At 40.8% G+C, this 26,096-nt stretch overlaps 1 protein-coding gene across 3 annotated transcripts; it reads left to right on the forward strand.

The window, feature by feature from the left end:
* The first annotated feature begins 5,075 nt into the window (after nucleotides 1-5,075).
* LOC115587656 (C-type lectin domain family 4 member E-like) lies at nucleotides 5,076-26,096 on the forward strand. 3 transcript variants are annotated; one of them, XM_030427576.1, is made up of 7 exons: nucleotides 5,083-5,344; nucleotides 5,436-5,537; nucleotides 5,984-6,151; nucleotides 17,087-17,254; nucleotides 18,413-18,555; nucleotides 21,566-21,669; nucleotides 25,760-26,096. In XM_030427576.1, the coding sequence occupies exons 1-7, from the start codon at nucleotides 5,275-5,277 to the stop codon at nucleotides 25,923-25,925; spliced, it is 921 nt and encodes a 306-aa protein (XP_030283436.1). In that variant the 5' UTR covers nucleotides 5,083-5,274; the 3' UTR covers nucleotides 25,926-26,096. The 3 variants fall into 3 exon arrangements, with proteins under 3 accessions (XP_030283438.1, XP_030283436.1, XP_030283437.1); XM_030427578.1 differs by lacking the exons at nucleotides 17,087-17,254; nucleotides 18,413-18,555; nucleotides 21,566-21,669; nucleotides 25,760-26,096 and adding exons at nucleotides 8,242-8,384; nucleotides 11,822-11,925; nucleotides 12,064-12,557 and having other exon boundaries at nucleotides 5,076-5,344; XM_030427577.1 differs by lacking the exons at nucleotides 5,083-5,344; nucleotides 5,436-5,537; nucleotides 5,984-6,151 and adding exons at nucleotides 16,338-16,450; nucleotides 16,542-16,643.

Below are 26,096 nucleotides of genomic sequence, written 5' to 3' on the forward strand. Positions count from 1 at the left end.
TTAGTGATAGATGAATAGAACTATATCATATATAAACACTGTTTCTGAATTTAATATGGATTATATGCTATTTTTATTTTATAGGGGGCTGACAGACAGCTTCTGCTGCTGATGCACTAGACCAGGGCCACCCCTGGCCAAATTGGGGCCCTAAGCAGAATTTTATTTTGAGCCCCCCCCCCCCCCCCCCCCATTACAAAATGATCGTATCACGAAATGCCATTTAGGTTTACAACCTTTATTAGTAAGAACAAATCAAATGAACAGCCTCTTTCAACAACGGAAGTGAAGTCTGACACAACCTTAAAAGGCCCTCGGTGCACAAATTCAACCTGATTGACGTCTGATAGGTGTTCTGGCCACAGAGCAGGATCAACTGGTTGTGCACTTGGAGTAGTGATAGTAGCATCTGTAGCTGAAGAGATGGTGCTTGATGGCCCTGGTAATATGCTGGGTGCTGGCTCCGTGTCACCCTTAGTAACAAACTTCAGCATTGACCCTGTTATGATAAGAAATCCATCATACAAACAGATTACTAAAATTTGTTTTGGTCCTAATGGTAAATTACACAATGAAATGAATGTAAATACTAGCCTCAAAGATTACAACTAATAATAATATTCATTATGATCTGATATTTCTATATTTAAATATTTGTATATACTTATTTTTGCATTTTGTACTTTTGTATCATATCTAATCTTATATGACTGTTATGAATTAAATTCACCAAGAGATGGCGACATTTTACCTCCATAAAAATAGCCCAAAACTTAAAATTGCTAGCACAGATTGATAGGCTATAAACCTGAGCCAACATACGACCACCAACCGGTCAATTAACCACTCCTTTTTCAACAGAGGTGAAGGTATATGTAGTTAACAAGACATTCAATAAATGATAATCAGGGCCGCTGGAAAATGTAATCTCCAGTCCACATCTAGACAGAATGATCCCCTCTACTGTCTCATGATTAGCAGGCTAGCAGCTGGGGTGTTTATGCCACAAAGTTTTTCTTTTTTATTTCAACAACATACCCACCTTCAAGTGAAGCACGAGCCTCCTCTTGTTTTGACTTTTTCTTTCTTTTGCTTGTGTGGCCGGGTGAGTCATCTCCCTCCTGGTCACTGCGTGGCGCTGTGCCAGCTTGTGCAGGACAATTGTTGGGCGGCGCTGCGGGTGATTAAAACCATAGACATGTATAAATGTCTATGATTAAAACCAGGTGTGTTGGTCACTGCTCTCTGCTGTTTCGTTGCATTTTTATTCGGCTCTGGGGCTTCATCCTCCCGTTCCGTTGCAGTGCTGGGAGCGAAGGTGAGCTGGAGGGAGCGAGGGAGCATATTTGTCTGCTGCTGCAGTTTTCCATCTATTGCGCTAGTTGTGACACTTTCTCTTTCGCTGTGCAGCGGGGCCACCGTAACCAGCGGCTCCCACTCTCCTAGTTCTGTACTTATCCAGTTGGCGTCCTGGTGTGTTCCCATCATCGGCCACCACGACAAGGTTTGCTGCTGTCCTGGCTCGGCTCCGAGTGGACTGAGAAGCTCCATACTGTCTCGGGTCACTGCATGTGGCCACAGCTTCAGGTCCAGTGTGAAGGCATCCTGCCATTATCGGTGCCCACGCTACGAAATGCAGTCAGAGTTAAGCAGAGTTTAGCTCAGCTGTCTTTTCTTTTGATTTAAATCATCATTTTCCTTTACTAATTTAAATATCAAAGATTGTTTTGTTGATTTAATTCAGGTCGCACTTAGTTTAGTATTCGTTTGCTAATAGTTTGGATTATTTCGTTTTATTGCATTAAGTTGATTTTGGGTTCAAATATTATTTTGTTGCTTTGTTTAATGTATTATTTTCTAGACTAAGTAAGGGATAATGCCCGACGAGGTGTCCATAAACAGGAGTTAATGGACTTCGCGGTTCTTAGGCCTCCGCGTCGTCCATTAACTCCTGTTTATGGACACCTCGAAGGGCATTATCCCGCTTATACCATGGTCACTTGCCAAAGAAAAGAAATTCGGACCATTAATTTACATTTTCATGCGTTTTACAATCAAAATATAAAGTTTTTCACAAGCCATAACTTAGTTTCCCTGGTAACGCCTGAGGGTTTGACTAATACCTGGAACAAACATTACTCTCCCGTCAGATTCTTATGCAACAGAGACGTTGTTCACTCCTCCAGTAAATAGGACGGACCATAGATACGACTTGGCAACGGGAAATATTCTAGTCCGCTCAGCGATGAGCCAGAAAGCTAACGTTATGCTATCAAGATTCAAAGTCATTAACATTGAATACGGTTTACAAACAGTAAATATAATTGGAAAGTATGCTAGCTAACACGATTAGCTAAATAACCAGTCATGTCATTGTCCCCAAATCAATAGCAAGATTTTCAACAACAAATGACCAGCCGTGTGTAACACTACTGTGGCCGCAGCCTGAGGCAGAGAGTTGAACAGCGAACGGGATGTGAGATTATTCGCGTATTAGTAAATTTAGAGGAGAAGTGTACTTTCTGCAGTTTGTGTGTTACAGTCGCCACCCTGTGGTGTTCAGAGGATAAGACACTGAAGGACTGAAGGACTGAACTCAGTGCTGGAAATAAAACATTCAGATTTGATACGCCAGCTAGCGCATTTACAGCAGTGAACAGTCAATTTGACTGGAACTAATTAGTAGGTGTCCATATATCAGGGGTCAATGGACACCCTGCAGCCAATCAGAATCGAGTATTCCTCCAGACCATGGTATAAGTTGGTTTATATGGTGTTTCTTTGTTAATTTTCTTCAACTCCTTAGTTGTAGATCGAATTTGTTCTTTTTTTGTGATATATATAAATAATTTCTATTTTGTTTCGGATATTTTCTTTTGGGTTTCTTTGGTATTAATTGATTTGTGTATTTGATTTTTTTTTTTTTTAAACCATAGATGCCCCCAGATGTCCCCACACTGCGCCTTGTGTTAATTGTGTGTTTTTTTGTTGTTTACAACAGGTGCTGAGGCCCAAGCGAGCGGCAGCCCTCCCCTGGTGGTGGTGTTTGACACAGTTTTTGGTTGCAGTGCACTGGTGGTTTATAGTTTGGATTTTGTGCCTATTTTAGTCCCCCCAGGAATCCGCGATTCTGCGATCGTGGAAATTACCGCAGATTTCTCGGCCGTCCACGGATTCAAAGACCTTCCGCGGAATATCACATTTTGCATGTAGTTTTCATCTCGGCCGCAGTTAGCGACCGGCGACCACCAGGTAGCGATCTCAATGAAAGCACTTAGCCATGGAGCGATTTATCCGACCCAACCCCCCGACAGCAAGTAACTTCAAGCTTGCAAACATTACAGCAGCCGAAACAGTATAAAGAACTACACGAGGATGGGGGCAAGCTATATTGCACACCATGCAACAAAGTAGTGGATCACAGAAGAAATTCAACAATAAAAGACCACTTGTCTTCCGCTAATCATCTGAAGCGAAAGATTGAAACTTCCACAGACATCGCTTTAAAAAGACAGACAACCATAACAACAAGAATCGCGAGGCATAACATTGCTGCTGCGGAATCAAGAATTGCTTTCCGCAGAATCAAAATTGCTCTCCGCGGAATTTGAACTTTTTCACTGCAGATTCCTGGGGGGACTACTTTTTGAGTTCCCTGCCGCCATGGTAAGCCCCAGCCCTGGTTGGGTCCTTTTTGTTTGTTTGTTTTGCCAGTGTGGTGGCGCCATCTGGGCATATCCCCCCTTTGGTCAGCCAACTCCACAACCGTCATTTATTTCAAAGTCATTTTTAGCAATTTGTTAATAAAGAGTATATTTCTTTGAAACCACGTCCCCTGGTGTGATTTCACAAATCTGTGTTGGCCTTGTATGGCTATTTCCTGGGTTAAAATTCTAGGTGGTGTTGTTGACAACACACACTACACATACACATACGCACACACAAACATACTCACACCTGCTCGCACCACACTTGCTCCAGATTCATATTGCTGTTTGGAGGCCAATTGTCCACCTGCATCCAACTGCCTGTCGGTGCATCTGACCGCTGATTGGTCGGATGCAGCGCGCTGTCAGTCATAGCGACACCGCGTGCAGTGTCAGATTATTCGTCTCTTTTATTCTCTCTCCTGCCTCGGGCTGACTTGGTGCTCTATGTGCGCCTCACAACAGTGATGCGCATTTGCAGAGAATGCGTCCCCTTGCGCAATCATGGGGCCCTACACACAGAGCGTTTTCTGCATGTAGGGAGGGGGGACGCTGCACTAGATGTATCTGTTCGAACAACATGTTTATTATAATTATACTCTGCCTCATTGATTATTATGTGAGAAAATAATTTGTGTTTGAATTTATGTCATTAATAAATATTTTCTTTTCTATTTTGTAATGGTAAAAAGAGCAAGAGAGACAGAGAAATCCCCACTGACCCCCTGACTGGCATGTCACTGAAAACAGATTTTGATTTAGGCAACATTGTGATCACTGTAGTTCTGGCGCATCTACTGACTGCAACTAAACACAAGGCAGGACCAAACCATTTCATGCAGATACAGGGGGTTGGTGGGTCAATATGAATGTTTACTTTTTGGTCAATGGGGATATTTAACTTTTATTGCCAAAAACAAAGAGATCATTAATTGTATTATATTTGAAATATATACTAAATGATGATGGTTTTACATCAATTTATACATACATTTATACATTTTTCCCCCCTATATGGTGCCCCTACCTATATATATATATATATATATATATATATATATATATATATAGAGATATATATATATATAGATAGATATATATATATATATATATATATATATATATATATATATATATATATATATATATATAAATATATATAAATATATATAAATATAATTAGATTTTCAGTTTTGGGAAAAAAAACACCTTTGTTGTATTAAATAATGAAGATATATCCCTTTTTGTGTGCGTGTCCATTATTTTAAAGGTCTGATTTACAAATTGGGATTTGAATGTATGTTTAAAGAGGTTATTTTAATGTTTTTTACAAAAAAAAGTGACTGTGTATGGAGGGTTCACAAACAGTCAAGCAGCACTGTACATGATCATGTGCGTCCATACAGATGTGGAAGATACTGAGTTAGCGGTGGATGTTTCCTGTGCAATCTATTTTCATCACCTTTAAAAACTTGTGACTTCCTTAAAACCTGAAGAGACATTGGAACCAACCATCATCATATACATGAGCTGACTGTTTAGGAGAGAGCTGGTTACCTTTTGAGTGATGGAGGAGATCTATGCAAATGTTGATTACAACAAGCCTGTCGACCCAACACCTTCAACAAATCAGACAGGTAAGAATGCTCACTCACACACATGGGTTGTGCATATTGATGTTGTGTATTATCAGGGGTTATGATCATGATATGTCCTCTCTGTGTTCAGGTCCCAGGAGCTCAGAGAGGAGGCTTCATGGAGCCGTGGTTCTCTGTCTGGGGCTGCTCAGTGTTGTCCTGCTGGTTGGACTCATCATCCTCGGTGTCACCTGTGAGTCTGTTTCTCATCAGTCAGTGTCAGGTTGAACTTGTGATTTCAGGAGCATTATTCTGCTCTGAAAGATGAACGTGTCTTTATGAATATGATTTTACAGCCATGGTAAAAAGAGATATATTCAAGCAGATAGTGCAGCAAAATGACATGTTTGAACATCTGTGGATGATCAAGAGCTGAACCATGTTTTCTCAATTCAGGTGCAGGTTGCTCAGTATTTAGATATTTGCTGGGGAAACATCAGAGGATATTATCATAAAGAATGTACAACACTGTTTGGATTCCAGGTTCATTACAGCCTTTAGGTTGATATTTATAGACTGCATGAGCAGAATGAGCATCTTCCTCAGGCTTAGGACAAATTAGTGATGATTTTGACTCAAATATTGAACCTTTAGTCAGTATTGGTATCAACGCATGAGTCAATCTTGATTTTATTTCAGACCGAGATTTAGCTGCAGAACACTCCACTATCAAAGCCAACCTGACAGAGCGTCTCCAGGCCAGTAATGACAAGCTGTCCTCTGTATCTGAAGAGAGAGACCTGCTGAATGCCAACCTCACTTCAGTGTCCAAAGAGCTGGACACACTTCAGAGTTTGTCCAAACAGAGTGAGTGCTCGCCTGCCTGTGTGTGTTCTGCACAGCTGTCTCTTAACATGAAGGACAGGAGCTGCCACAGCCTCATTATAGAACACCAGTATACAGAGAATGTGCTAATGAGATACTTATATCCTACTCTCAGTTCTGTAAATTATATTGATGGTCAGTTTACCTAGTACCAATAACTTTATTTATTATTTCAATTCATTCAAACAGGAATATATTTAAGTTAAGGCACCTTTTTTACTTACTCTTAATAGTTTCCATACTATACTTTTTTTTAATGCTATGTCTTCTCTATGGCCACTGACTCTATGACATGATACTTCCTCAGTTCAACACCTGACAGACTTTCACTTCCCTATAAGATTGTGAACCATCTGAAAGTGCAAACTCTTTTAGGGTGGAATCCAATTTACAATATTTTCGCTCTATGAAGATCTTTCCTTATTGCCTTACTTTTTGAGTTTATTGAATTGAAAAAAAAAAATACTAATGAAAGTATCGTGAGGGAGCACAAAAGTATTGCATTTATGGAAGACCTGAGAGGCAAGTGAACCAAGCAGTTATTGAACTTCAAAAGATATCCCTCCCTGCAAATTGACACAACAGGGAAAATGTTTTTGATTTGAATTAGTCCTAATAGTAAGTGCTGTCAAGCAATTAAAAAATTGGGACAAATTTCACCAGGGAGACAATAGAGCATATTGTCGTCTTCATCTTCATCTTTGTCAACAGTGTTGGGTATAGTTACTTTGGAAAGTAGTTAATTAGGTTACAACGTTACCATCCATTAAAAGTAATCAGTTACGTTACAGCGTTACCTATGAATAAAAGGCGCGTTAAAAGCCGTTTGCAACGCCTCGCACATGCTGCAACTTAACTGACACACACACAGCCTCCTTTAAATGCACCGAGAAGTCGTGATTTTTTGCGGTTGACAGAATCTTTTCACCAACGCAGAGTGTGAATTTTACCGTTATGTTGTTCTTGTACTTTTTGCTGGCGAATTGAAAATAATGTGCGTACTTCCACGATGCAAAAGCTGTCCTCTCTGCCATCTTGCCGGGGGTTCGAAAACACTCACTCACACACACACACACACACACACACACACAGGTAACGTAGGTCAGCAGCAGGGCACAGACGCATCACAGCACTGCGCCTCCGCTGACACATCCGCAGGTGGCACAGTACTGTCTGACAAAAAGCAGGCTGCAGTCGGGATTTTCCTTTCTTTATCCGGAGAAATTCTTAAAATAACGGATTACTTTTTTAAAGGAATAACGAAGTTACTGATTGCTTGACGCACGAAACTAAGGCGTTACGTTACACGTTACATGTTACACGAAAAAAGTAATTAGAGTGCTACTTTGTAACGCGTTACCCACAACACTGTTGGTCAACATCATTCTGCAGGCAAATTATTCTTGAATTTAAATGTGCAAATAACAACAGAAACAGTTGACAGGCCATTACACACAAAGTGAAGAAATAAATTAAAGTGGACATCCGCCACAACAGTTTCTTGAATGTAGGTCACTCATTTAAAAAATAAAAATGAAATAATAGAAGGTCAACCAAATTAAGATAAAAGCAGTTCATGGTTTTGTTTTTCTAACTTTAGCCGCTATATACATGTACTAACATGTGAATGAATTGAACACACTCTTTTAAATGAACGTGAGGCCACTTCTTTGCATTTCAAAGTCACGTGCGTAGAATAAAGTTGGGTTCTGGTGGTTCCCCACACATTCATTCACTCCTGTTTTGACGTAGTTTGAAGTCAACGATCCAACATGAAATAGTGGGATCAGCTCTTCAACACATCTTAATAATGTAACAATGCACAAATCTTAAGTAGAAATCAATAACTTCCATTTCAAAGATTGAAGTTATTGTCATGTAAAAATATTCTGACTTTGATGAGGTATTTTGCTCCATTCTGATTAAAGTAAATATCAGTAGTAAATATCAGTTAGCACATCACAAAACAACAGTTTCATCCACAGAACATGCATTCAATCCACAACCTCCCAAACTGAACAACATGGACCTTGTCTGAGCTTTAGTGTCACTTTGTTTGATGCTCTTTCCAGAGAGAACGTGTCCTGCAGGATGGAAGATGTTCAGTTGTACCTGCTATCTCTTCTCCACTAAGACTGATTCTTGGGAAAATGGCAGAAAAGACTGCAGAGACAGAGGAGCAGAGCTGGTGATCATTGATACTGTTGAAAAACAGGTAATGTAGAGTTTTTTTTCCTTATAGAGCCTAGATAGATTGTAAAGTCCTCTGAGACAAATTTGGGACTTATAGATAAAATTGACTCCTGCATGCCATCTTACCTTCCTTAAAACTTTATGCGCACCTCAGTGTTTGCCCCCCAAAATAGTAAAGGAGCAAATTACTGAGAGACAGAGAGATCACAACGACATTAATCAGAAACAATGACCAACGAACCTGACAGGACCTCAGCTGCTTGACAGAACGCTGATAGGCATGAGTCTTATGGTCAGTCCACAGGAGGAAAGGATGGGCAACTCCCTCCAGCCAATGTCTCCATTCTTGGAGGGCGAGGACGACGGTCCAGTAACGAAATGTTATGAATATAACTTCTGTTGCCTGAAGAAGAGGAACGAGGTACAACACACTTATAGTATGTGATATCGCGCCCTCGCGTGGTCTGACTGAAGACACCTCTATTCACGCCTTTACAGCAGATGATCTGTGGTGATGCATGTGAGGCCTGCACATATATACTTGCATCGCCACAGTCATCCTTCAGTTCAATACCTCGTTCCTCTCCTTCAGGGAACAGAAGTTATATTCCTAACATTTCATTCCCTTTCGATTTACTCAGTACAGCACATGTAGTATTGGACATGTATACACGCCCCGCAGAGCATCCACTGAATCGAAGTCAAACCTCCAACACTCTAGTGCAGGGGTACTCAAATACAAATCTTAAAGGGCCACAAAGATTTCTTTCAATGACTCAAAGGTCCATGTATTGAGGTCAGTCAGGCCACATGCAATAATACTGTAATATTCAAAACAAAATGTCCTTTTCATTCTGAACAACAAAATATGAACTAAAATAAAATGTAATTTCCATTTTAACATAAATTAAAATACATAGTTGAATATTTCCTCTTTTTGTTTGCCTTCAAACATTGTGTCCATCACTTCAGTCATGCATTATTTTATTTCTTTGTGACATAGATGTGACAAGCATCCTGCTTGCAGCTTGATATGACGATTTCAGTGCATTTATTTGTGTTGTGCTTATCTCTGAATTTTGAGGAAATGTCTCTTCAAAATTCCTATGCTTCGTCTCATAATGCCGTTTCAAATTGGAAATCTTCATCACAGCTTCTCCTGGCATATTGTAACGCCCCTTGTGGACTGTGGCACAATGACTCTTGGGTATTCTGTTGGTGTTGGTGTAATTGGTTCCTGAATGTGTTTGTGAATAAGATGATATGTAAGATGGTTGTGGGTTAATTCACATCATTTGGTCTGTGATTAAATGGTGTTGAGTTTTAACAAGGATGATAAAAATGTTGGCAACGTGAGTGAAAGGGTGTTTGCTGGGAGAAACTCCCATCCGTTACGCTCATTGTATAGTTAAAAATACATGATGAAACTTGCAAGAACTTGTTAAACTACGTAAATTAAAATAAGGCCAAGTACTTTTTTACCATTGCACTATCTGGTCCTGGTTGGAGGGAGAATGAATTTGAATTTGAATTTTCTATTTCTCTGAGTTGCATATTTTCACCGTCCACTTTGTTATAGCAGTTTACTTGGAAACACACCATTTTCAATCTCTTATCACCGGCAAAATGTGAATACGCGAACTGCTCCGAAAACGAAAGTGAAAGTAAAAACTTGCGCTCGCAGCGGTGAGTGACCCAGCAGTCTGTGTATCGTTGGCATGGAGACAAGTCCTGGTGTACACGTGCTGACCCAACTAAAACACATGGTGAAGGAATAACAGTTCAGGGGCCACAAACAGGAGGCCGGCGGGCTGGCTGCGGCCTGGGGGCCGCCTATTGAGGACCGCTGCTCTAGTGCATTGTAGACCCAGCAGAGAGGAAAGAGTGAGCCACTGAAGGGGCTGTCACGTCCAAACGATAAAACCGAACAAAAGTGTGCGGTGATGACCAACTGGCTGCAGCGCTCACAGAAACCCCTTTAAACAAGGCCCATGAGGCCACCATGCCCTTGGTTGAATGTGCCTTCACACCTTGGGGCAACGAAAGACCTCTACTGCTGTATGCTATGGAGATAGCCTCCACAATCCAGTGGGAAAGCCACTGTTTAGACAGCGCCTTGCCCTTAGCGGGATTAGCAAAACATACAAACTAGTGGTTACATAAACGCACACCCTGGGTGCGGTCTATGTAAATGTGTAGTGCACGCACAGGGCACAAGGAATGTAACCTCCTCTGCTCCTCAGATGCAAACGGAGGGGGGCAGTAGCTTAAGAGCTTAAAAGTCATAGAGCAAAAAAAAAGAAACAAAACAGCCAATACATTTTCAATTATGACCATATTTACCATAATACTTGGATGAGTGGATGCTGGCATGCATGTCCTTGACTTTCTTCAAGCCATGAAGAACAAATAAGAATTTGTCTGTCCACTTCTCTTGAAATTTCCTGTGCTCATCTTGTACGCCTCGTACCTTTCATTTTTTACTGGGAACACCTGACGTTTGCTTGCTCGTTTCCTCTCCGGTGTCTTCATGTTTATTTTCATGTGCTGCTCTGTCAGACTCTTTTTCCTCACTATTCGTTACAACGCTGTGTGCCTGTCTGTCTGGTTTTTGTGCTGGTTTTTGCCCTTTTTTTTATTAGAAATTAAACACTGGAGTTAGTATACAAGCTAACAAGTTAGATTTACCAACAAGCTACAGAGCTATTGCAACGTTGCACGGCGATATTCGCTATTGTGAGTATTACTGTTTCTGCCGCCACCATAGCCTTGTGGTTAAAACATAGAATGAAACACATATAATGCAGGGGTCCTTACTTGTCCAGCAAAAAAGCTGCTAACTCTGCGTCACTCTTGGGTCCTTACAAATCCTGCAGCTCCCTCCACCTCTGAAATGACGCACCGATATTTATCCTTGTTTTCTCTCTGGCTCAGTCCAATTCCTTGTTCATACACTGCTTTTCTTCGTCAGTCTTGTTATTTCTTCTCTTTGATGTGGGCAATGGTGGGGCATTGTTCGGCTCTGTTGTTGTTGTCTGTTCTCCGCCATTGTTTACAGGCTTGAACACATCTGACCAGGTAAGAGCAGACACTGCGCCTGTGTGAAGGAGAAGCACTGCCCAGTATGCTGCGTGAGGGAGGGGGGCTGCCAGCAGCATATGTATGAGAATGATTGACACTTCTCAGACACTCCCCTTGGCTCTGATTGGTTCTATTGAGCTGGGAGCTCAATACAACATTTACAAATCAAATTGGGGCACCTTGGGGCAAATTGGGGCCCCTAACCCTAACCCAGTGGAGCCACAGACAGTGGATTTTTACACAGCTAACCTGTATCTTATTCAGGTGCATAAAAGTTTGAATTGAATGTTACCGTATTGCTCAGATGAATCCCTATTACATTTAACATGGTTCAGAATTAACTAGAAATAATGGCTTTATTTCCTTTTCCTCAAACAGGAATTAATCTCTAAAACCATCAAGGAAGATACTTGGATTAGTTTGAATGACAGAGACAAGGAGGGGACCTGGAAATGGATAGATGGAACTCCACCGACTGTGGTGTAAGGCAAACAGTAGCAGTTTAAAACCTTATTTGAATAAAGACACATATACAACTATTGTACATTACTAGGGTCATTTCTGTCTGATTGTTTGAATAATTGTTATCAGAATTAGACTGACTGACTTCCTTTTACCAGGTACTGGTTGCAATCACAGCCTGATAATGGTGGTGGAAACCCAAAGTGGGGTGAAGAGGACTGTGTTCACCTCGTATTTGGTGTGAATGCCAAAAAAAACTGGAATGATCTGCGGTGTAACAAGTCTTTGAAGTGGATATGTGCCAAAATGCCTTAGTATTATTTGAAACAAAGCATTGACAATGAACGTAAGATGATTATGTAAAAGTCAGAAAGAGAGGGAGAGAGAGTAGACAATATGTTAAGGGGTGGAGTTGAAATCTCAGCGTGTTTTTTTTAGATTATACTTTGAATTACTGGGGAATTAGCTAATAGGTGTTATTGAGCATTTAGCATTTGTATACCTTATTCTATCATTAAGACAGGCTGTTAATAGGCAGATAATGATAATAATAAAGTTGCTTGATCTCATATCTGAAGGGTCTGCATATCTTGTCAAAATTCTTGTTGCACAAAATAAATGCAGCAGCCAGAGATGATGCTGCGAATTCTGAGCTGTATTTTTTTCTGGGAAACTCCCCAACCCCTTTGGCTGTTGTTGAGGTCAGCAAGTAAGTCCTCGGTTGCTGAAACCATTTCTTTAAAAGACAATTAAAGGGAAAGTCAATTCAATTCACAATATACCATTCATTATTCCCTCATAATCTTTCCTTTACATGTTTCCTCAAATTTGAGTCATTTAACTACACAGTTTTTAAGAAAATGAATGGGAGGGTCAGCTCAAATGACATTATTATAGTATTGTCAGGGTCATCTTGAACAGGATTCCTGGCATGTTTTGCCTCAAGTCATATAAAAGTATGGTTCCAAAGACATTCTAGCCTGGGCTAAGGAAACACAGTCTGGCAAGTGCTTTCCTAAATCCGGTGGTCTTGTCTTGTGAATGACCATATCTGTTCTGAACAAACAGGTCTTTTTTAGTTTTCTAATGATTTTATTTATTTTGTTAAACAAAATTCAAATAGAAAATGTCACTCATCTTGTCAGACATGAATCCACATAATTTCAATAACCAAAAGATATGTTGACCAACCCAGATAAAATTTCTTATATGACCATGCTTGTGAAAATATGCTTTTCTTTTTTTTTAATCACACAGGATCAAGCACTGTATCTGTTTTTTTTCACCAGATACTCCCAAAAGAGGGCGCCATAAAAGCAGCACCTTGCTTTTCCTTTTTTACTGTCTCGATTTGAGCCAGAGAATTCAAAATTAGGGGATGAAGAAGTGCGTGCTACCCATTTTCACAAAACGCCCCTTTTCACCCAAATAAAAAAAAACATACTTTCTTACTTTCCTCTAGTGACATTTAGCCGTGCAGATACAGTGATCGCTGAAATCACTGCATGAATGCTCCCTGTCATCTGTGGCTCAGACTTAATTCCACTGACCTGAGTATCTATTCATTACGGTCTTTGGCTACGTACCACCATAAAATTAGACAATAGAATAGTATGAGTTAAAAATTCACTGAACAATGCATTTCCTGTGACTAGTCTACTTCTGCATTAAAGTCTTTTTCAACCTCATTTTGCCAGTTAAATGCTTTAATATGAAGTTGTTCAGTTAGCCTCAGCAGTACATGAGGACAGTGCTGCAGAGATACAGATCTAGTTAAAAGGTTGGTGAGAAAACACTGCTGCAACCTTATGTAAAACAGAAATTAAGTCATTTAAGTCGTCATATCTCAAGTCAAGACTTGGGCCTTTAACTTCCAAGTCCAAGTCCAGTCTCAAGGCATTTATTCTCTGTCAAGTCATCAAAACAGTGATTTAAGTTGTCTCAAGTCAGCAAAGATATCAACTTCCCATGTTTATAATGAGCTGCTGACATTTCACTCAGGAGAGACTAGTGAATGAAGTAAAGAAAAAGTATTACAGCAGAAGATATGTGATGTTGAGTCTTGTCAGTCTTTGGTACTTTGACTCTACAGAATCGGAAATTCCTTGATTAGTCTGTCAAACGAGGAAATGTGTGTATCACAGCAGTCAATGAGAGTTCAATATAACATTAAATAATAATAATAATAGTAAAAAATAAACAATATAATAAAGATATAAGAAGAAGAGCTAGAGCAAAAATTGAATCTTATATACATGATATGTACAAATATAAACAGTGTAATTATAACAGTGTGGCAGTGTATTGTTAATAAATAAAAAATATGAGTATCATAGAGAGATATCATTTATAATTGCCCAGTTAGTGCAAACCAAACCCAGAAATGCGTTATGTATACAGATTTTATTTCACAGTGCACAGTGCGGTCTACTGGGAGCAGTCCTGGTTGTACAGTCTGACAGCAGCAGGAAGGAAGGACCTGTGATACCTCTCCTTCACACACTTGGTGTGTATCAGTCTGTCACTGAAGGAGCTGCCCTGTGCTGAGATAGTATCCTGCACGGGTTGGAACTCCTGCACCAGCAGTGATGAAAGCTTATCCATCGTCCTGCACTCTCCCACCACCTGCACTGGGTCAAGAGGACATCCCAGGATGGAGCTGGCCTTCTTAATAAGTTTATCAATTCTCCTCCTGCCTGCTGTCGAGATGCTGCTGCTCCAGCAGACTACTCCATACAAGTCCTCAGGAGTGCCTCCTGCACTCCAAAGGACCTGAGCTTCCTCAGCCGATGGAGTCTGCGATGACCTTTTCTTTTAGGTTGCTGCAGTATGATCAGTCCAGTCCAGCTTATTGTTCAGGTGAACTCCCAGGTACTTGTAAGATGTCACCATCTCAATGTCTGTTACCTGTGTGCAGGGTTGTCCATGCCTGCTGAAATCTACCACCAGCTCTCTGGTCTTCCCAGCTTGGAACTGGAGGTGGTTCTGCTGGCACCAGTCCATGACGTCCTAAGTAAGTACTGTGTAGGCTCTGTTTTCCATGATTGAGGCTGATGACAGAGCCTTCAGAGAAGTCAACAGGGAATCAGCAAAATGACCATATGAGAAACTCACAGGAAGTCAAATTACAGTGTTTTATTGAGCCTACTTAATAAACCATGTCTATCGGGAATCTCTTAACCTCATGGTTTTTGGTGGCCATGGTTTTTTATGGTCATATTGTTTGCATGTTGTTAAATATTGAATGAAACTTCAGTTTTATCTTCCTTGACAGGCAGCAGATGTCTGTGGAATCATAAGAAATCTTATAGAGGTCATATTATGGACATTTTCAGGTTCAAACTTTTATTTGAGGGTCCTAGTAGAATAGGTTTTCATGCTTCAATTTTCAAAAAACAAATTTTTCTCATATGGTGCATTTCTGCAGCATCCTTTACACACTGTGTCTTTAACCCTCTGTTTTAACTACAGAGTGAGACATCTCATCTCTGTTCAATCTTTGGTGAGAGTTGCACACGCACATTACTTTAGGGCAGGATGTAGCAGAGTAGGTTTTGTATCTAAAATAACGCCACTACAGCAGTAGCAACTGTATATCTGCTGACTGACTGGAGTGTGTATATTTTATGATAAATATATACAAATATATATTCATATAACGCCTGTTACACAGTGACACATGTATGTTACAGAGGTAAAGGTTTGACTCAGCGTTCCTATTAAACTGTTTAATAGTGCCACACAGACATTAAGACCCCCTCCTTCAGCATGTCTTCTGGCAATTTCACAATCAATCTGCACATCAGATACGTTCTAATAGAGAATCCCCTATTGGTAATGCTATGGTCAGTTTTAAACAGCTTAATGGGAGTGATGTTCTTCATTTTTCTTTTTTTCTTATTCAACTCGAGAAAGCAAATCAACAAAAGCGAAATACAAAAGGCAATAAAAACAAGAGGAGTAGGCAGGGGCAAATACAACTCCATAAAGAAGTACAAAAAGCAACAATTAAATATGCTCCTAACCAGAGAAGCACAAGGAACACCAGCAGGGACACAGGGAAGACGAAACAACACAGAGAGAAGACAGAGTTACATGAACATTTTTTACATCAAGAGCAACTTAAGATCTTAACATGAACACATCCTTTTAAATGAATCTCTGATGGATTCGGATGGATTCACCACACATTTATTCACTAGTTTAAAGTCAACAATCCAACATGAAATGTTCCATTCCTTTTTTAGAAAAGTGTCAATTGACGGAAGGACCACAGCCTTATTTGTACATGTTCATGTGCCGTTACACGGATGTGGAACTTAAAGATATTGAGTTAGTGGTGGATGTTTCCTGTACGAACTATTTTCAACACCTTTAAATACTTGTGACTTCCTGAAAACCTTAAGAGAAGTTGAATCCACCTCATCATATACATGAGCTGACTGTTTAGGAGAGAGCTGGTTACCTTTTGAGTGATGGAGACGATCTATGCACATGTTGATTACAAAAAGCCTGTCGACCCAACACCTTCAACAAATCAGACAGGTAAGAATGCTCGCTCACACACATGGGTTGTGCATATTGATGTTGTGTATCATCAGGGGTTATGATCATGATATGTCCTCTCTGTGTTCAGGTCCCAGGAGCTCAGAGAGGAGGCTTCATGGAGCCGTGGTTCTCTGTCTGGGGCTGCTCAGTGTTGTCCTGCTGGTTGGACTCATCATCCTTGGTGTCACCTGTGAGTCTGTTTCTCATCAGTCAGTGTCAGGTTGAACTTGTGATTTCAGGAGCATTATTCTGCTCTGAAAGATGAACGTGTCTTTATGAATATGATTTTACAGCCATGGTAAAAAGAGATATATTCAAGCAGATAGTGCAGCAAAATGACATGTTTGAACATCTGTGGATGATCAAGAGCTGAACCATGTTTGAATTCAGGTGCAGGTTGCTCAGTATTTAGATATTTGCTGGGGAAACATCAGAGGATATTTTCATAAAGAATGTACAACACTATTTGGACTTCAAGTTCATTTCAGCCTTTAGGTTGATATTTCATAGACTGCATGAGCAGAATGAACATCTTCCTCAGTCTTAGGACAAATTAGGATGATTTTGACTCAGATATAGAACCTTTAGTCAGTATTAGTATCAACGCATGAGTCAATCTTGATCTTATTTCAGACCGGGATTTAGCTGCAGAACACTCCACTATCAAAGCCAACCTGACAGAGCGTCTCCAGGCCAGTAATGACAAGCTGTCCTCTGTGTCTGAAGAGAGAGACCTGCTGAAAGCCAACCTCACTTCAGTGTCCAAAGAGCTGGACACACTTCAGTGTTTGTCCAAACAGAGTGAGTGCTCGCCTGCCTGTGTGTGTTCTGCACAGCTGTCTCTTAACATGAAGGACAGGAGCTGCCACAGCCTCATTATAGAAAACCAGTATACAGTGAATGTGCTGATGAGACACTTAAATCCTTCTCTCAGTCCTGTAAATTATATTGATAGTCAGTTTGCATTGTACCAATAACTTTATTTATTCTTTCAATTCATTCAAACAGGAATATATTTAAGTTAAGAAACAACAGCGTCTTGTAGCGATGGTGTAACGCCTGATATCAACCACAACCTGTTTTTGGTTTGAGAAAGAACATTAACAGTTTGACAGTTAGAAACACTGACTGGAGTGGGACTTCTCCATCCAGTCTGCTCAGCAGCAGTTGGTTATCACCTCCATCATGTTCACAAAGCTGTTGCTAACCTCAGTGATGTAATGGCAAGGGACGCCATGTAGCATGATTCATCTGCAATAGTTTTTTTAACAGGTCATTTTATCTGTAGTCAATTAATTGAAATGAACGTGTTATTTTTCAGCCTTATTAATAGTAAAACACAACAGTGATTCGGCCCTCCAAGATAAAAACATCTGGGCACGCTGCTTAAAGTCCCTTCAAAGGTGGTAGTTAATGTGTGATTTTGAGAAAGGAAAAAAACAGCTTTGTTTGAATCAACATGTTTTTACAGTTCAAACAGGGAAAGAGGTTGGATCAACTCTTCAACACATCTTGATGATTTAACAGTGTGCAAATCTTGAGAAGAGATCAGCCTCCATTCAAAACATTATTGTCATTAAAAACATCATTCTGTTTTTGATGATGAGTTATTTTGTTCCTGGTTTTGATGTATTGTCCATGATATAACAATTTTCATCCAAAGAACATGAATTTGATCCACATCATCCCAAGCTTAACAACATGGACCTTGTCTGTTTTTTTTACTATGTTTTTTTGGCCTTTATATTGCTTTATTGATAGATTAGCTGAAGATATGACAGGAAACAGGATGAGAGAGAGGGGGAGTGACACGCAACAAAGGGCCCCAGGCCGGGAGTTGAACCCAGGTTCGCTGCATTGAGGACCAAGCCTTTGTACATGGGACGCCTGCTCTACCAACTGAGCTTAACAGCGCCCCTGTCTGATTTGTAATGTCACTTTGTTTGATGCTTTTTCCAGAGAGAACTTGTCCTGCAGGATGGAAGATGTTCAGTTGTACCTGCTATCTCTTCTCCACTAAGACTGATTCTTGGGAAAATGGCAAAAAAGACTGCAGAGACAGGGGAGCAGAGCTGGTGATCATTGACACTGTTGAAAAACAGGTAATGTGGAGTTTTTCCTTTCAGAGCCTAGATAGATTGTAAAGTCCTCTGAGACAAATCTGTGACTTGTAAATAAAATAGACTTTGCATGCCTTCTATACCCACCTATATACTTTATGCGCACTTGAGTTTTTGGCCCCCAAAAAACGTAAGGGAACAAATTACTGAGAGACAGAGAAATCACGACATCAATCAGAAACAATCAGCGAGCCTGGCAGGAGTTCAGCTGCTTGACAGAACGCACAAAGGCGAGATTCTTATGGTCAGTCCACATGAGGACAAGATGGGCAGCTCCCTCCAGCCAATGTCTCCATTCTAGGAGGGCAAGAACAATGGCCAGTAACTCACAGTTGCCAATGTCGTAGGCATGGTAGGCGTGAGAAGAAAGCACAGGGAGGAAGGCGAGCTGAGTCAGGTGGGCTGCCACATGGCTGTAGTTAGAGATAAAACATTGATAGAAGTTGGCAAAACCAAGGATAGTTGCTTATGGTTCTCAGGAGTCGGCCAATCAGTCATTGCCTGCACTTTGCTTGGGTCCATCTTCACCTGCCCTCACTCAGTGAAAAAAACCCAGGAAATGTACGGATGTAGAGTGAAAGTGACATTTTTCCCCCTTCGCATGAAATTTGTTCTTCAGAAGCTTCTGGAAAACCAAACAAACATGCTGAATATGCTCCTTCTGACTCTGGGAGAAGATGAGAATATAGTCTAAATAAAAGAACACAAACTGTTTCAGCATATAGCAGAAAACATTGTTGACCAAGCTCTGCAAGACTGCAGGGGCATTGGTGAGACCAAAAGGCATGACTGGGTTCTCCAGGAATTGTCCAAGAGGAGTGTTAAACCCTGTCTTCTAGGGGTGGTTAATCAGCCCAATTTCCCGAATCGATTCGATTCCAATTATTGAAGTCTCGATTCGATTACGAATCGATTTTCGATTATTTACGATTATCGATTCGATTTTCAATTGTTAACAATTATTGATCTTCCATTTAACATCAGTCAGCTGCTGAATTTTTTTACTTCTCTTTTGAGTAAGACGTCATAGCACCTTCAATATTGTATAGTGTAACTGTAATATCCAAATTATTATTTTTTACTTTGTTTTAAATGTAGTCTTTCACTGTTAAAAGAAAGCTGCCAAGCTCAGCAGCCGGACTCATGTTAGAAGCATTGTCGGTGACGAGAAGCAGGGCGTGTTTCTCTATTCCCCACTCGTCTGCCATTGCTTTCAGAAACTCACACATATTTGCGCCTGTGTGGCTATCATCCCTAGCTCTCGTCTGAAGTACGTAAGACATTAGCTTCCATTAACTGCTGACATAATGAGCTGTAATGGTCATGTATGAGACTGTAGCTCTGGATGTCCAGGCATCGCAGGTTATTGCTACCCTGTGAGCAGAGTTGAGGGACACTTGCACGGAAAGCTTTGTCTCCTTGTAAAGATTTGGAATCGATTTAAGTGTGAAAAAGCTCCGGGATGGAATAAAATATCTTGGCTCCAGACTGTGGAACATGTAGCGGAAGCCAGTAAGAGGAGGACTCCAGTTTGTATTTGTTTTTTTTGGGCAGAAATGTGACGAAGAGTCGGTAGAACGTGCAGGGTGACAGACACTTCTCCACACATAACTGCAGTATTTTTTTCCTCATATAAGTCGCCAAAGACAGTTACAGTTACTATGTTGCTGTTGTTTGGTCCTGTAACGTTGCTTTGTGGGTCATCTCTCTTTATTTTGTTGAGTGAAGGATCTGTATAGTTATCACACTTTGAACACCACCAAATCAAAGTGCCCCCACCCCACCCCGTCAGCTTATCCATTCACACTGGTTTGGTTTGGTTTGGTTCGCCAGTGCCGTGCCTCCGATACTACCTCTGAAGGCACATCAGTACAGGAGCAAAATTTCACCCCTTGCCACATCTGAGACTTTCACACAGTGGGTGCTGAGAATTAGCGCATGATCCCCGCACTCAAAGGGCAGTGTGTATGAGGAACAGTCCCTGCTAAATATGTCGTCATTGCGTTCAGGGGTGGCAGGAGTGGAGCAGTAGCAGGAGAGGGCAGCAGAGTGAAGGCATGGTGATGACAAAATATACTCAAATTGACTATTCTGGAGGCCGACCAACCAATATGGGGTTGAGAATCTTAAGCCACAGGAGACCTAATACGACTGGGTAGTGAACTGATGGGATAACAAAAAGATTAAATGTCTGTATCATTACCAGAAAGAAGGAAAGTACGATGAATGATACCAGCAAGTAATCTACCTTCAAGTGCGTCCTGGGGAAGGGAGAGTCCCAGTGGGAATGTTAGCTTGAGAGACAAAGTCAGAGTTGATGAATCATCAGCACCTGAGTTGGTCAGTACCTGAAGTGGGAGAGTCTGTTGAGGCCACAAGAGAGTTCCTTGGAGATGGAGGGAGAGGGAGATGGCATGTCCAGCTTATCCACAGCACACGCAGTCAACCTCTGTATCTCTGCTGGTGTTCTGCTGGGGTGAGAAAAATCCTCCCAAGTTGCATAGACTCTTCAGAGGGTGGAGATGGAGATGGACATGTGGTAGACATGGTAATGCAGTATATGGGGCTTCTAGGCTGAGGGTTGTCAGGCGCTTATCTAGTTTCCCTTTCCCTACGTCTTTCTCTAAACATATTGTCTAGACGTATAGACATTGAAATGAGGACCTCCAGGGAGGTGGTCTCATTTAGATAGTTGTTAGTGACCGCTATTCTAAGACATGTAAACATTTATAATTCACATGTGGGTGGTTCAATTAAACAATTATCATCTTTAGTGATATTAAATGGCTAATCAGATTGTTTTCCCCTTGCCTCTTTCAGAATGATGTTTGCCTCACCCACATGTATCTTTTTCCTCATGTAGAGAACACCAAGTGATTCATGCCCTCCCATCTTTTGCAGTGAACTGTGTATTAGCTATGATGATCAGATTACAGTAATGATATTTATCATATCATAGAATTGATGGCTTTATTTCCTTTACCTTGAACAGGAGTTCATCTTTAAAACCCTTAAGGAAGACAATTGGATTGGTTTGAATGACAGAGAAAAGGAGGGGACCTGGAAATGGATCGATGGAACTCCACTGACTGTGGGGTAAGGCAAACAGTTTAACACTGTATTTGAATATAGACATGTATACACCGATAACATTATGACTACTGAAAGGTTAACTGATTCTTTATCATGGCACCTGTTAGCACTGCATGAAAAGTGGGATTTCCATCCCCGTTAACCCCCCTGAAATCTCCCTAATTTTAGGCAGTGAACGACAATTTACAGTCTGTGAACGTCACATTCGTCTGTGCCAGATATTGACGGAAACGAACCATGACATATGTGGAGCTCGCAGAGATGCTAATGGCTCTAATTAGCATATGAAAAGCAGCGAAACCATGTCTGGCCAGAGACTGTCTGAGTATACACACATCATATATACATATAAATATATATAGCTGCCAACACCCATGGACACACACACACACACACACACACTTGCTTCTTGTCCAATAAAACACAAACACATCGACTGCGACGGAGGCAGTATGATGATTTGGGCAATGTTCTGCTGGGAAACCTTGGGTCCTGCCATTTAATGGGTGTTACTTTGACACGTACCACCTACCTAAGCATTGTTGCAGACCATGTACACCCTTTCATGGAAATGGTTTTCCCTGATGGCTGTGGCCTTTTTCAGCAGGATAATGTGCTGTGCCACAAAGCAAAAATTGTTCAGGAATGGTTTGAGGAGCACAACAATGAGTTTGAGGTGTTGGCCTCCAAATTCACCAGATCTCAATCCAATCAAGCATCTGTAAGAGGTGCTGGACAAACAAGTCAGATCCATGAAGGCCCTATCCTTCAATTTACAGGACTTAGGATCTGCTGCCAACATCTTGGTGCCAGATACCACAGCACACCTTCAGTGGTCTAGTGGAGTCCATACCATAATTTGTCAGGGCTGTTTTGGCATCAAGGTGGACAAAACAATATTGGACTGGTGGTCATAATGTTATACCTGATCAGTGTACAACTATTGTACATTACTTTAGTAATTTGTTAGTAATTTCTGTCTGATTATTCAAATAATTGTTATCAGAATCAGACTGACTCGCTGTGTGTATGTGATTTGTCAAGTACAAGTACAAAAAATCCATTTATATGAAAACCTGGCCTGCAGGAGCAGAAAAAGTCTATGCAAATATGGGTTACACCCCGCCTTTCCGAAACCCCGCTGTTCCGAACATAGACTTCAATTCATCGTAATGGCGGGGTTTCCCTTTTTTTCAAAGACCCCGCTATTCCGAAAAGTCTATTGGGGAAACCCCTCCATTCCGAAACCCCCCCACTCCGAACGGTCTCAATCAGAAAGGAAACGGAGGCTGCGCATTTATCCTTTTTTCCTTTGTGCGTTCAAATGGATCATGTGGCTGATTAACCGCAAAACAAGCCTACTTCATATTAATAATGACATAACGCTCATTATGCTTCAGCTGGACAAATGGCTATGTTGAATTGAAATTACTTTATCATGCTAAATATCCGAAATTGTATGAAAATTGCTCCAATGCGTTATACCGATCTTCGTGCATATTCAGACACAGCCTGATATGGGTTCTGAGCAAAGGAATGTCTTTTTTCTCCCCCGGTCTGTTGTCAGCAGGAGCGGGTGCTGCAGGCTCGCGCCTGGGTGAAGTGGGCTCAAGCCAGAGTTCAGCCGGGCTCGAGCCGAGCGGGGAGAGAAAAAATGTGTATTACTTTTGCTCTGTGGGAGATCTCCCACAACAGAGTGGATGAGAAACCAAGGGGGACGGAGATCTGCCCAGCAAACATCAGAACGCAGAGTGCAGCCTTTGTCTGTCACCTGGTTCAGCACCCTGGACAGCTGCCTGCGTAACTGGATGTGGGAATTTGATGCATTTGAAGTCGCGACATTTGGTCAGAAACGTCATATATGATAACATTGTTTCGAGTCGTAAACAGTTCTGTAAGTGTAAGAAATAACAATCAATTAGGCTATTAGTGTTAGTCCTTCTTCATATAAAGTTGTGTTACAGTCGCACAGCTGGAGACCGCTAACAAAGTTAGACACAAGAGAGAAAATGTATGAAATCCCGCGAAATTATGTGCGGTCAATATGACCGCTTATGGTTGAAATAGGTAAAACAAATCATATTTTCTTTTCATTTTGTGTAATTTATATAAAAACTAGTCCCAATTAAAATACAGACACTTTTAGAAAAATGGTTAGAAGTCTGTAATGTTTGCATTTTGTTTACATCGCAGATTGATAACTTAATTGTGATAATGTTCAAAGTTATCATTATTATTATTATTATTACTATTATCATTATTATTATTATTATTTACTGTGCTAGGTATTCTTTTCGTGGTTCTTGGTGCTTGTAGCAATATTGTTGTTGTGGCATTCATGCCAATAAAGCGAATTTGAAATGATTTGAATTAATAAACCTTTAGATTCTTGCCTATAGACTGATAAGTGTTGTGTTTACAAATGAGCAATACATCCAGATTTCTTGAGATTTGTACTTTCAATGGGAATTTAAATTTAAATGTCAGGCAATGTTTTCTTCATGGAAATTATTTTTCGGGCAAGAGAGAGGGAGCGCGGACGGGGAATCCGTTGTGTGACAGCGGAGCGGAGGGTCAGCAGCTGGATTTTGCACGCACGGTCAGTATTATTAGTAGGTGTTTGAGGTTTATTACGTTTGAGGACATTATTGCATTCAATGTAATTATGTAACAGCCTTTGAGTGCGCACAGTTTGCGTGTGTAGGCCCGTGGTTATGAATTGAATTGCTTTTTTTTTTCAAAGACAAACTGAGCTGCAGTGCTCAATCCACTCATACATTGTTAACCTTCCACAAAGACAAGTTATGTTAAAACGAACGAGCAGAGGGGTCATTCCCCGGCAGATCGCACCCATGGGCCACAGTTTATTTCAGAGTTGTGAGAGTGCGGCTGGAAGTGGGGATTCCAGCACCACGGGTAGTGCGTGTAAAAAGATTAGACAAACGTTTAAATGTGTTTGCTGCAAGCGAAAATATACTATATAATAAATGAAGATAGTGACATAGGCCTATTAGTAATAAAAAGCGATGAGTTGTGTGAATGCGGCCGGTGAGCGGACGGCAGTGTTTGATGTAGGAAGTAATGTAAACCTGAAAATCAATTTCGGAACAGCGGTGTTTAATTTCGGAACGGCGGTGTTTTGAGGGGAGGGTCGGAACAGCGGTGTTTCCGAGTGGCAGTGTTTCGGAAGGGTGGTGTTTCGCAATGGAGGGGTGTCGGAATGTCACGGCGCCCCCGCAAAAGATGTACTGAAGAATGTTGAAGACAACTATCAGCAGGAACAAACTGAAAAGAGTGTCAGACTTAAAATAATGGGAAAGAAGTTAATAATGTATTGCAAGGCTGCTCCAGTTCATTGATCCTTGATCTCTCTCAGACTAACCGACTGCAGTTAAAGTCAGTTTGCAAGTCTGCATAAAGGTTTTTCCAAACGTGGCAGTTTTGTACTGCAGCACATCTCGTCTTAACTGAGTAAAGTGAAAGAGAAACTAATGGTAGAACAGCACTCCCACCAGCAGAGCCAGTTGTGAGAAGTGTAAATATATCTTTCCATTAAGAAAGGCCTTCAGTGCTCCTCTTGCCTCTTCATTCAATGAAGAGACACTCCTGAATTGTGAATTACTGATGCTAGAGCAGCAGTTTAGCATATTTTGTTAATACAATAAGAGAACTTAACGAGTCCTCCATATTGCATGATTAATACAGTATGTTATTTGACGAGACAAACAGCAGTCCCCTCTACAAAGGCTTGATATCTTGTTGGTACAAGTGTCCAGCCCGACGACCTGCAATTGGAGAATTTGTTGTTCTTTAAAGACGTCTCCTGGCTTTGTTTGACTGTTTTTAATAATGTTGAATGTAAACATAAGGCTTTTTGGGGAACTACTGGAACAACTAATGTTGGACAATCTCTTCAGAAAACACTACAAATGAGACACTGTAAAGATGTAGAAGTGACTTGCTGACAATATGGGACCCAGAAAAATGTGATTTCTCCGAGGCGGATGGACCTCTGTGATGAAACGTTGTATCAGGTCTGTGTTCATGTCAGAGATAAACTGTGTCATGATTCTCTCTGTCACTGCTCTGACAGGTACTGGAGAACAGGTGAGCCTAATAATAATGGACCGGGGGGTGAGGAGGACTGTGTACAAATCAAATCTGGGGTGAATGCCAAAGAAAGCTGGAATGATGTGCATTGTGACAACTCTCTGCCGTGGATCTGTGCCAAAAAGCCTCAGTATTTACATGAGTTTTGAAAGGTTTTGAGTTTTTGTTACAGAAAAGATGAAACTGAATTGCTTGTAATTACATGGGAATTAGCTAATACTTAGCTTGAGCATTAAGCATTTGTACCCCTTATTCTATCATTAAGACAGGCTGTTAATAGGCAGATAATAATAATAAAGTTGCTTCATCTCATATCTGAA

This window comes from Sparus aurata, chromosome 9, assembly GCF_900880675.1.
Source record: "Sparus aurata chromosome 9, fSpaAur1.1, whole genome shotgun sequence".
Taxonomy (NCBI): Eukaryota; Metazoa; Chordata; class Actinopteri; order Spariformes; family Sparidae; genus Sparus; species Sparus aurata.

Bases quoted from the DNA above. Each gene is read 5' to 3' on its own strand.
- LOC115587656 (XM_030427576.1), top strand. From the start codon at position 5,275: ATGGAGGAGATCTATGCAAATGTTGATTACAACAAGCCTGTCGACCCA. The intron at 5,538-5,983 runs GTGAGTCTGTTT...ATTTTATTTCAG, and splicing joins CATCATCCTCGGTGTCACCT to ACCGAGATTTAGCTGCAGAA. The intron at 18,556-21,565 runs GTAATGTGGAGT...TACCTTGAACAG, and splicing joins TTGACACTGTTGAAAAACAG to GAGTTCATCTTTAAAACCCT.